At 41.7% G+C, this 12,175-nt stretch overlaps 2 protein-coding genes across 2 annotated transcripts in view; one reads left to right on the top strand and one right to left on the bottom strand.

Annotated features, from left to right (window-relative positions):
- The window catches only part of LOC149321939 (A-type potassium channel modulatory protein KCNIP1), a 799,364-nt gene that overhangs the window by 59,803 nt on the left and 727,386 nt on the right, over positions 1-12,175 (top strand). The window lies entirely within an intron of this gene.
- Positions 8,168-12,175, bottom strand: part of LOC149321942 (putative calcium-activated potassium channel subunit beta) — a 31,268-nt gene continuing 27,260 nt past the window's right edge. The window contains exon 5 of the mRNA XM_089531727.1: positions 8,168-10,582. Within this exon, the coding sequence (XP_089387853.1) occupies positions 10,566-10,582 (17 nt within the window). The 3' untranslated portion in view covers positions 8,168-10,565. The remainder of the gene's footprint in view (positions 10,583-12,175) is intronic.

The raw sequence follows: 12,175 nt of genomic DNA, 5'->3' as shown, positions 1-12,175 counted from the left end.
AGGAAGGGTGGGGCAAATTTTAGTAAACTAACTGAGCACCAGTTTCTGGCTACATAAAGCATTTTTTTTAAAATGATTCTCTTTATTATTCTATTTTTGGAGTAGGGGGGAGGAATGTGGTTTTTCAGGATATTATTTATCATATTTGACTTAAATATGATCCTGAACTAGCTTCTTTTAATCTTCTTCCTAATCCAGTTTAAAAACAACAGTTTTCTGTCTTCCCTTTTAACATATTTTAGCCACTTTTTACTTTGTTATTTTAATACTCTGAACACACTCCAAGGCATTTTTACATTTTCTGATTTAGTTTAATTAGAAAATAATTTCTTCAGTTGCGCTTTGAATTAGCATATTGTTTCACTTCATTCAGACTTTCTGCTCTTTTCTAATGATGAGTAAGCAATTCACAGATTTAATTGTAGCTTGATGTGTGTTAAATTTTAGCTTATCTTCTCCTAATGCTACTAAAGACCCTTTGATCTCATGATTATTATGTGATGATTTCTCACACCATGATTATTTTACATTTTTATTTTATTTTATAAAAAACTGCATATAGCTAGAATGGACACAATGATACCTAGCATCCATGATAGTGGACTAGCATCATGCAATGTGAGAAGTTACTATACACATCTGTTATGTGTATAAAGATTGTAACATAACACAGTGTGCAAAGGGATCTTATAGCACCTTATAGCACTGAAATAAAGAAGCTGGTAGCATGAGCCTTCGGAGGCTTTAGTCTGCTTCCTCAGATAAATGAAATGGATTGTCCAGGGACAGACCTATATTGATTGATTGATTGATTGAAATTTTATTTCTATACCGCCGTTCCCACGAGCACGGCGGTTTACAAACAGTACAAATCCAATACAATACAGATTAAAAGAAAACAAATTTAACAATAACAATTACCCTAAACAAAACCAAGCATAACTATACCTCATTAAAATCCATCATAAAAACAGTTAAAAATTACTAATCAATCTTAAAAATACAATACAATACAATACACAACACACTCATTGTGTGAGAAAATAGCAATAAAAATGCAAAACGTGTTTGGAGATGAGGTAAAAAGTTCACTTTTAACAATGGTCACTGGAGGATAAACCAAGAGGAAGGATATTGCCCAAAATTATGTCCCTAGATCAACCACTCCATGAATCTGTGGAAGTAGATTCAACTCTACAAAAGCTCATTCTACCAGCTTCTTTCTTTCAGTTAGTCTCAAAGGTGGTACAATGTCCTTTGCACACTGATTTTCCAGGGTAATGTAGCAATGTACTTGATAGGTATACATAGCTTCATATTATAGGAATCCACATTTGAATTAATCTTACATCACAATGGATACAGAATATAATAAATATATGTGATAACATTCTAATGTGTATTAAATTTCATGAAATTAAAGTACTACCTCAAATGGTGGTAATCTAGGTATTTTTTCCAGAGCATGGCAAGTTACCTTGAAAAACTACAGTTCCGATACCTATGATATAATAAGGCAAAAGTTCACAAGGACTTTGAGCATCATATTCCGAGAAGAGCTTTATTTAATGTTTGATGTAAATTAAAATCTACCTTTTATTGCAGGATTCCAGGGTGGGTATCACCCCAGGAAGCTTTATTAAGCAGATATAAATCTACTGAACCATGGTTGAAATATAGAGATATACTACAGTGCGCCCGCGCCATACGCGGACTTGAGTGTATGCACTCAAGCCGCGGCGAGCGCATGGGGCGGAAGGGGCGGCACGTCCCATTCAATTGAATGGGCGCGCGTGCCCGTTGCGCCCCGCGCATGCCCGCGCCGCCACGCACGAGCCCCATTGTTTCCAATGGGGCTCGATCATAGGCGGAATTCGCCTTACGCGGAGGGATCCGGAATGGATCCCCCGCGTAAGGCGAGGACGGACTGTAAAACTAGATATGCAAACTGAAAATTTAGAGTTAAAAAAATAGAGGACATATCAAAGTTGGAGCTTAAAACACCTTGGTTTCTCTGTACTCAGATAAAAGACATTTTCAAATCTGATTTAAAAATACAGTGAATCTGCATTTCAAATAATGATTTTGATGCTATTATTTTTTGAAAAGAAACAAAAACAAATGGCTAGTTTTTATAAATTACTTTTAGCAAGAAAACTTGAAGATGAATTCATAAAAGATCACATGGTGAGATGGGCTAAGAACATAGGAAAAGAAATTCAGTTAGATAACTGGCTAAAAGCGAGACAATACACCCATAAATTTACCAAAAAACAAAACCTAAAGGAAAACTTTTTCAAGATGGAAACCAGATGGTATTTGACATCTGTTAGACTTGCAAAAGACATGCCCTGTGATAGCTAAATTCTGCAAGTCACTTCATTTTAAAATTTATAGCATATTAAAGATATATTTTGAGCTTTCACCAGAATTATATCTGCTAAATATGATGCATGAAATTAAATCAGAGGATAGATCCAGATTTTGGAAAGTGATCTTATACATGGTGTCAGCTGCACAAGTCTTAATTGCACAGAAATGGAAATCAATGGATACACCAAGTTAAGATAATTGGCTATTTAAGCTGCTTGATCTCTATGAACTGGATAAACTTTCATCTGTAATGGAAGGACATAATTTTGATACTCATAAACAAACCTAGCAAGTATTGATAGATTACTGTGAAAATTCCTGGAGGTATATTAGATAAGGCATTAAATATGTTTTTAAAATAGTCTTTACTCAAATCTTACAAATATTTACAAAAGGACAATAGAGTCTAAATGTATAACAAGCACATTTATATTTTTCTTATATCCCCCCATTCCCTCCCCCCCCATGCTAGTTGAATAGAAATAATAAATTACAGCTCTACCTATATATTCCTCTGTTACTTGAGTTCTCTCTTTACTCCAACTTGCGTAGTGTATATATTTTGTTTGGCGCAAAAGATCATGCATTGCTGCAAGCTCATGCATTGCTCCAACTGCCTGCCTGAAGAAGAAAAGCCCTCCCTTCAGCCACCATCTTGGGGGGAGAGAGGCAGGCTAGCTCCAACTGCCTGCCTGTAAGAAGAAAAGCCCTCCCTTCAGCCACCATCTTGGGGGGAGAGAGGCAGGCTAGCTCCAACTGCCTGCCTGAAGAAATAAAGCCCTCCCTTCAGCCACCATCTTGGGGGGAGAGAGGCAGGCTAGCTCCAACTGCCTGCCTGAAGAAGAAAAGCCCTCCCTTCAGCCACCATCTTGGGGGGAGAGAGGCAGGCTAGCTCCAACTGCCTGCCTGTAAGAAGAAAAGCCCTCCCTTCAGCCACCATCTTGGGGGGAGAGAGGCAGGCTAGCTCCAACTGCCTGCCTGAAGAAATAAAGCCCTCCCTTCAGCCACCATCTTGGGGGGAGAGAGGCAGGCTAGCTCCAACTGCCTGCCTGTAAGAAGAAAAGCCCTCCCTTCAGCCACCATCTTGGGGGGAGAGAGGCAGGCTAGCTCCAACTGCCTGCCTGAAGAAATAAAGCCCTCCCTTCAGCCACCATCTTGGGGGGAGAGAGGCAGGCTAGCTCCAACTGCCTGCCTGAAGAAGTAAAGCCCTCCCTTCAGCCACCATCTTGGGGGGAGAGAGGCAGGCTAGCTCCAACTGCCTGCCTGAAGAAGAAAAGCCCTCCCTTCAGCCACCATCTTGGGGGGAGAGAGGCAGGCTAGCTCCAACTGCCTGCCTGAAGAAATAAAGCCCTCCCTTCAGCCACCATCTTGGGGGGAGAGAGGCAGGCTAGCTCCAACTGCCTGCCTGTAAGAAGAAAAGCCCTCCCTTCAGCCACCATCTTGGGGGGAGAGAGGCAGGCTAGCTCCAACTGCCTGCCTGAAGAAATAAAGCCCTCCCTTCAGCCACCATCTTGGGGGGAGAGAGGCAGGCTAGCTCCAACTGCCTGCCTGAAGAAGTAAAGCCCTCCCTTCAGCCACCATCTTGGGGGGAGAGAGGCAGGCTAGCTCCAACTGCCTGCCTGAAGAAGAAAAGCCCTCCCTTCAGCCACCATCTTGGGGGGAGAGAGGCAGGCTAGCTCCAACTGCCTGCCTGAAGAAGAAAAGCCCTCCCTTCAGCCACCATCTTGGGGGGAGAGAGGCAGGCTAGCTCCAACTGCCTGCCTGTAAGAAGAAAAGCCCTCCCTTCAGCCACCATCTTGGGGGGAGAGAGGCAGGCTAGCTCCAACTGCCTGCCTGAAGAAATAAAGCCCTCCCTTCAGCCACCATCTTGAGGGGAGAGAGGCAGGCTAGCTCCAACTGCCTGCCTGTAAGAAGAAAAGCCCTCCCTTCAGCCACCATCTTGGGGGGAGAGAGGCAGGCGAGCTCCAACTGCCTGCCTGAAGAAATAAAGCCCTCCCTTCAGCCACCATCTTGAGGGGAGAGAGGCAGGCTAGCTCCAACTGCCTGCCTGTAAGAAGAAAAGCCCTCCCTTCAGCCACCATCTTGGGGGGAGAGAGGCTGGCTAGCTCCAACTGCCTGCCTGAAGAAATAAAGCCCTCCCTTCAGCCACCATCTTGAGGGGAGAGAGGCAGGCTAGCTCCAACTGCCTGCCTGTAAGAAGAAAAGCCCTCCCTTCAGCCACCATCTTGAGGGGAGAGAGGCAGGCAAGCTCCAACTGCCTGCCTGAAGAAATAAAGCCCTCCCTTCAGCCACCATCTTGAGGGGAGAGAGGCAGGCTAGCTCCAACTGCCTGCCTGTAAGAAGAAAAGCCCTCCCTTCAGCCACCATCTTGGGGGGAGAGAGGCAGGCGAGCTCCAACTGCCTGCCTGTAAGAAGAAAAGCCCTCCCTTCAGCCACCATCTTGGGGGGAGAGAGGCAGGCTAGCTCCAACTGCCTGCCTGGAAGAAGAAAAGCCCTCCCTTCAGCCACCATCTTGGAGGGAGAGAGGCTGGCTAGCTCCAACTGCCTGCCTGAAGAAATAAAGCCCTCCCTTCAGCCACCATCTTGGGGGGAGAGAGGCAGGCTAGCTTCAACTGCCTGCCTGTAAGAAGAAAAGCCCCCCCTTCAGCCACCATCTTGGGGGGAGAGAGGCAGGCTAGCTCCAACTGCCTGCCTGGAAGAAGAAAAGCCCTCCCTTCAGCCACCATCTTGGAGGGAGAGAGGCTGGCTAGCTCCAACTGCCTGCCTGAAGAAATAAAGCCCTCCCTTCAGCCACCATCTTGGGGGGAGAGAGGCAGGCAAGCTCCAACTGCCTGCCTGAAGAAGAAAAGCCCTCCCTTCAGCCACCATCTTGGGAGGAGAGAGGCCTGTTATGTTTGTTTGTTTGTTTGTTTTACTTTGTATTGTACTTCCTGTTGTACACCGCTTTGATCTACTTTGGAAAAGCGGTATATAAATAAACATTATTATTATTATTATTATTATTATTATTATATCTTTAAACAAATACCAAAACCATTTCCTATGAATTTTCTCTACACCAATTATTGAATAGATATTTACTACCTCTTATTCTGTAAATCTTAACTCATCCATCTATCTTTACAATTTTTAAAAAACGGGTCCCAAATTTTTTTATCTCCAACAGGTTTGTCTCTTAGTGACATTGTAATTTTATCCATTTCCACAACTTCCAAGACTTTTAATAGCCACATATCTACTGTTGGTACTTCTGTATTTCTCTAGTGTTGACCTAAGGAGATTCTTGCTAAAGTAATTAGATATAGTACGGGTTTAAGTTTGTCTCTTACATTATCATTTATCATATTTAAGAGAAATATTTCATGTTCTAAACTAAATGTAATTTGGAATACCTTTTGGATCACTTTGCATATCTCTTTCCAATATTTTTTAACTTTACAGCAAGACCACCACATGTGATAGAACCTACCAACACTTTCATTACATTTCCAACATAAACTCGATTTTTCCTTATAAATCTTGCCTAATCTAGATGGTATTAGATACCATCTATGTATCATTTTCAAGAGATTTTCTTTTATATCAGTGCAAAGGTATTAAATAAAATAAAGGAACAAAGGAATAAAGGAATAAAGGAATATGGAAATATGGAAATATTGACAAATAAACACTGGATAGCAATCTATCTCATGAGGAATATAGTTAGACTAGAATCTTTTGAGGAACTGATAAATATTAAATGGAAAAGAAGCAGTTAATATTAACAAGTGTCTTGCACAATATCTGGCCCGGACAAGAGAAAGAGTAATGTGGTATATGGAAAATATAAGTTCAGAGTGAAGATAAGATAAGTAAATTTACAGTGCTTTATAAATAAAGGTTAATAATAATAAATAATAAGATATGGGTTGATTTGTTTTTTTCTGACATTGTATTTTAGTGAATTGGATTACTTTTGTAGGGAGTGGGGAATTATAGTAGTATATGTTCATTTATGTTTTTGTTTGTTTTGATAGTTGTTTTTGTTGTTGTTTGCTCATCTGTATTGTTTACTAGTTTGCAATATAGGAATAGGGTTGTTTTTTTTTAAAAAAAAACCCAAACAAACAACAAACTGCAATTCCCAGCCAACATAGCCAGTGGCTGAGGATTCTAAGAGTTGTCATAATGAAATAGCCTTTCAAAGTTCGGGGGGGGGGGGGGGGGGCTTCAGTCAAAGTATTGCCATGCAAGAAAGACAAGAGGAACCAGATGCCTTTAGGACCATGGTGGGATGAGGATTGCATGAAGCATCTTTTCAGGGTCCTCAAAAAACCACTGCACAGCCTCGCTGATTATTTTGTGTGGTGCTATCTCCTGCTCTTTGCCTGCGCATGTGACCTCATTCCCTTACTGGTTTCTTTCACTAATAGGGGCAATTGGGAAATCAGACAGAGTGAGAAAAGAGGCAGCAGAAGAAACTATTTTTTGTGGCAAGGTAACACTTGAAACTGTGTGGGGAAGACATGTTTTCTGCTCTGACAGAATTTCTAAAGAACAGGTTATAAATAAAATTGATGATGATGATGTTGTTGTTGTTACTGGGGAAGGAGTATCTATGTTCAATTACTGGAAAGAGTTCTTAGTCTTGGAGTGGCTCCTGTACTTAAAATCCCTCACTTTCCCAGTCCACACCAGTCTCCAGTCCAGAGCATGTGGCCTCTGTAAACCCCCTACATACACACTGGCTGTACCTTTCTCTGGCCTGATGAAGGATTGAGAGTCCCTCCTCTCTGGGGAAAAGCTTCTCCCTTGCAGCTAGTCACCCTGGGAGCAGCAACTGAGCAGCTGCCTGAGTAGCAATCAAAAGGCCTCTTATCCACATTGGCCTTTGCTGCAAGGCTGGCATGGGTGGGAGGTTTCTCAGTCACTGCTTAGCCACCTGCTCAGTTGCTGCTCCCAGGGTGACAGGGCCCAAAGGGAGCAATGACTAAACAGCCAGTCAAACAGAAACCAAAAAAGACTGTAACCTCTGTTGGTCTTTGCTGTAAGACCTGCACAAGCATGAAGCAAGAAGCTCTCAGTCAGTGCTCATCCAGCTGCACGGTTGCTGCTTCCAAGGTGACAGGGGGCAAAGGGAGCAGTGACTGAGATTGATTGATTTGAATTTGCAGTAGAACAGCAGACCTAATATAAAAAAAAAATGTCCAGGGGTGCGCTAGGATTGTTGCCCAAGAGGAATAGTAGCCTCAAAAAGTTTGGGGACCACTGCTTTAGATGCTAAATCTGTGTGTTTGTGGAAGAAATATATTGATAGAAGGTAAAGGTATGTACATTAATGTGAAGATGCTACTTAATTCCCTGCCTAACAAGATGTTAATTTAGAATTGTTAATAATGAATGATAAGATAATTATATTTCAATAAACATGCTTAACCTAAAGAACAAACACCTTGTTTTTTTCAAACAGGCAGAAAAGTGATTGCTGAATAAATGAATCCAGAAGACAGAGGAAAGTTCTATATTTGTAGAAGGCAGTTTGGGCAGTCATCCTTGATATGAGAATACAATGAACATATCCCTATTTTATTCTGTTAAATGGTGCAGAATCTATGTTTCTAGCGTCTGTATGTGCCTTCAAGGCACCTATTGACTTATGACGGTCCCATTAATTTCATAAGGTTTTCATAGGCAAGGAAAACTCAGAGTGTGAATACTCAAATTGCAGAAGGTCATTTATTCTTGCACAGGTAATTTTTGAAAAAAGAAAACATAAGACAAAGGGACAATCGCTACTGCTGTTTATTGCTAACTGACTTCTATGTGTTTCTTGAGAGTCTTTTTTTACTGTATAGTTGTATACTAATACTAAACAGATAAATACAAAAGCAGTAGTAAACCAGTGTGGACACTGCTGAATGTAATAAATGGCACTTATATTTTTCATTGCTTATGCATGCTATTGAAAAAATGTGAGTGATGGTTACATATGAATAATCTACATACAGAGTTTCACAGAATCAAATTTCTTACATGCAAGAAAGTGTGAAATTTGTCACTTTTTGGAACAGTGCTCTCTTTGGTCTCAACAATTAAAAATACAGTTTTTACACATGGGAACTGTGAAATCACATTCTCACACTTCTACACTTAGCTGTAAAATGCTGAAATAAAGAAACATAGAAGTGTAAGTTGCTGAGAGGGATAGGGGGGAGGCGGAGATGTTGTTTTGATAATCAACTCTTAAGTTATTTGGGGAAAGCCACAGTCCTGAAGTGGCTGTATGTTTCTTGATAAATGCTTATCACATCATAAGCAATAGGAGGCTTGTGTCTGTAAGGGAACATGGATGGTGTGCTCTTTTACTCTGCATTGCTCAATAGACAGTAATAAATGACTGGAGAATTTCATCTCCAGGGACACAGCCACAACCGGCAATTTTCTCTGCACAGTGTGAGGCCAAGCAAAAAGCAGATCAGGCACCTGAACTGTAGCTCAGCCTGGGATTATGGAGAACCCCTACAATGATTAACCTGGCAAACTGGGGATGTGGAAGCTATTTGATACACCTTGTTGAATATCTTCTTAAACTATGATGTTTGCTCTAATTTTTTCCAGTTATTTCTGAAAAGCGGCAGGGTGCTGTAGAATTTGGAAGAAATGAACAGGCATTTCTAATTGAAATTGGGGCAAGGAGGAATCAGTGAGCAGATTTTATGCTACAGTGCCCCTTGATTCCTGCTCCCACTGACCCTTTGCTTTAAATTTTATTGAACTACAAATAAAAATGAGATATGAATGAGTTTGACACTGGCATAATTAGAAGCAGCTGGTTGGAATTATTCCATATAGATTGTGGGAAAATGCTACAGATGGTGGAAGACAGGAAAGGATGGGAGTCTGAAATGTAAGCTACCTCATACTTGGGGGGGGGGGGGGGGGGACTGGGCCTGACTGAAGACAGGGGCTATCTCCCTGCTTCTGCCATCAACCAGTTAGTCTTGACTTTCCCAAATTTTCCAACATGTCTGATGAACTCTCAGCAGGAAGCTTATATTCTCTGCAGAATATTTAACCTTAAAGGCACCAGATGCTGTTCTGATCTAGGAAGCTAAGGACGGTCAGCCCTGGTTAGTACCTGAAGGGGATACTGCCAATGAATACCAGGTGCTGTAGGCTATATTTCAGAAGAAGGAACAGTATTTCTTGCTTAAGAAAACCCCATGAAATTCATGGAGTCAACTTGTGACTTGAAGGCATACACACACATATATGGAGAGGCATCCAAATGGATTTCTTTGACCTTCTTATTCTTTTGCCATGATGGCTATTGGCCTGGCAGTTAGAGCTGTTAAGAGACCCCTGTTGATGTGCTCACTGTGGCTTCAGGTACCATAGGTAGGTAGCTCTTGTGCACTGAGCAATAAAGTTATACACATGAATTTAATGTACATATAATAACAGTGCCAACCACAGTGCATCACAGCAATTTACCAGTACATTGAGCTGCTTATAGGGCTTGCTTGAAGCTTTGTAAAACAAACACACAAAGAAACTGCTCTGTAGATAATCTTGTTAAAATAAGTGCACTTTCACTTTGTGTAGAGTCAATATAACAGAAATATTTATCCTCCTGTGCTCTCCATTAGTTTTACCTCCCTTAAAAAAATGGGGTGAAAACAGGATTGGAAACAGATTCCACACACTTTTCTATCCTGCATCAAGGGCTTGAAGCTGACCTTATGTGAGAAAAACTGCCTGCTATTGTATGCTTCAGTAGATCTGATTTTGTATGGTTCAGATACACAAAGCCTCTTCTATAACATCAACTTCAGTTTCAAGATGATTGAAGAGGGGAAGCATGCAAAGAGAGAAGGAACCTGAGTTTTTCCAGCACTTGGCACTAGGCGATTAAAGAAAAAAATGTCTCTCAGCCCTGTTTCCCAGTTGAAAATGTATCCAAGGCCATGCAACAAAATACAACAAAATCCAAAATTCACTGGCAAGGTACCTTTAATAGGCCAGCTCCAAAGCATAAATTACATTACACAAGCTTTTGAATCTTCATTGGCTTCTTCATCAGGCAAAGATATTAAAAATCATACAGGAAGAAAATTGTGATGATGTTAAGAGTCACGGGCCTGCATTCTGTCTGAGATGTTGTCAGTTAAGATGATATTGAGGGATTTCAATGGAGGCAAAGGCCACTCCTCTTATTGCCACGTGAGGACTAGATGCAAAGAACAATAAAAGACAGGTAACAAGATTTCAGCTCATGAGAAAAGTACATTCTCATGAGATCCAGATGACCCTGTCTTATATGAAACTAGCTGTTCCTTGCTTAGGCAGAGACGACTGAATTTCTCAAGGAATCTCTGTATTGTTACATCGGGGGGGGGGGGAACCTTTAGGTCAGAAATGGTGAACGTTTTAGAGACTGAGTGCCCAAATTCAGTGGCATTCCCACACCAAGTGTCATCAGATGCTGGAGGCTGGACCACGGCTGAAGTCAGAGGTCCAAAACACCCTGCAGAAATAATCCAGTCTGAGACAGCTTTAACTGCCCTGCCTCAATGCTAGGAAATCCTGGAAAATGTTGTTTGTTGTGGCACCAGAGCTCTCTGGCTAAATATCTAACCTACAAATCCCAGAATCACATAACATTTAGCCCTGCAGTTAAAGTAACACCAAATTGGATTACTTCTGCAGTGCAGATGCAGCCCTAACACCAGTGGCTGAATATCACTATTTTGTGGATTTTAGATGTTACTGTACTTTGCTATATGGCAAAGAGCCAGTGTGGTGTAGTGGTTTGAATGTTGGACTATGACTTTGGGCAAGTCACACTCTCTCAACCTCAGAGAACAACAGTGGCAAACCTCCACTGATGAAACTTGCCAAGAAAAGCCCAAGAGAGGATACCAGAATTGACTTCAAGGCACACAACACATATATCCTGCCCAAGTCTGGGAGGAGAAAGAAATGGCACCCCCAGGATTGTGCCTTGTATGCGGGCGAGGCTTCCACCCAGAAGAGCCACACATCGTCTCTCCTCGTCTCAGCTCAATTTTCTGTAGGAGAACTGGGCTGCATCAAGGAGCCGGGCTGGCTATCCAAGACTCCCTGCCTCTCCTTCCTGTGGCCACTGCATGTCCGGCAACATTGCTCCACGTGCCACAGATGGCATTCGTGCCATGCATCTGCCAACACTGCTTTAGGTGCCGTATAGGTAAAATATGCCAAATTTTATTGTTCCTTTTATTTTCTTATATCTCTCAGTTGAGATACACTGTTGATAAAAACTGTCAATTGCTGCTAACAAAATTGTCAATTGATGCTTAGGACAGAAATCCAGCATTTTTTTTTCAACAGCAGCAGAAATAGCCCCCAAAGCCTTTGAAAAAAAAATGGAGGGGGAGTTTTTTTGGGAGAAGCAAACCCCATTTTGTGCAAAATACAGTGTGACCTGGATAATGTGGCCTATATGTGATGCAAAATACAGTGTGATCTGAGTACTACGCCCAATGTGATGCTGAAACTACATATTGGAGTTAAGCAGTAGTGAATAGTACCCACAAATGATAAGAAGGGATGATTGTTAGACATTTGCTCTCTCCTTTTGCAATGCTATTTTTATTGATAAATATTCAAATCATCCTTAAAAAGGCTTAAAGGAAGTTATGCAACACATTTGTTGTTGTGTATACATGTGCCTTTGAGTTGCCTGTCATTTTTTCCCATCCCAGTGCCATCTTAGGAAGATGCTATGGAGGAGCATTCCAGCTGTTCTTTTAAAGGTGTCAACATTTTAGATCAATTTTAG

This window comes from Sceloporus occidentalis, unplaced genomic scaffold (genome assembly GCF_023333645.1).
Source record: "Sceloporus occidentalis isolate IW3139 unplaced genomic scaffold, rSceOcc1.0.p SCAF_1, whole genome shotgun sequence".
NCBI classification, from domain to species: Eukaryota; Metazoa; Chordata; class Lepidosauria; order Squamata; family Phrynosomatidae; genus Sceloporus; species Sceloporus occidentalis.
The sequence above is the reverse complement of the archived record's forward strand: the minus strand, read 5'-3'. Positions and strand labels throughout refer to the sequence as shown.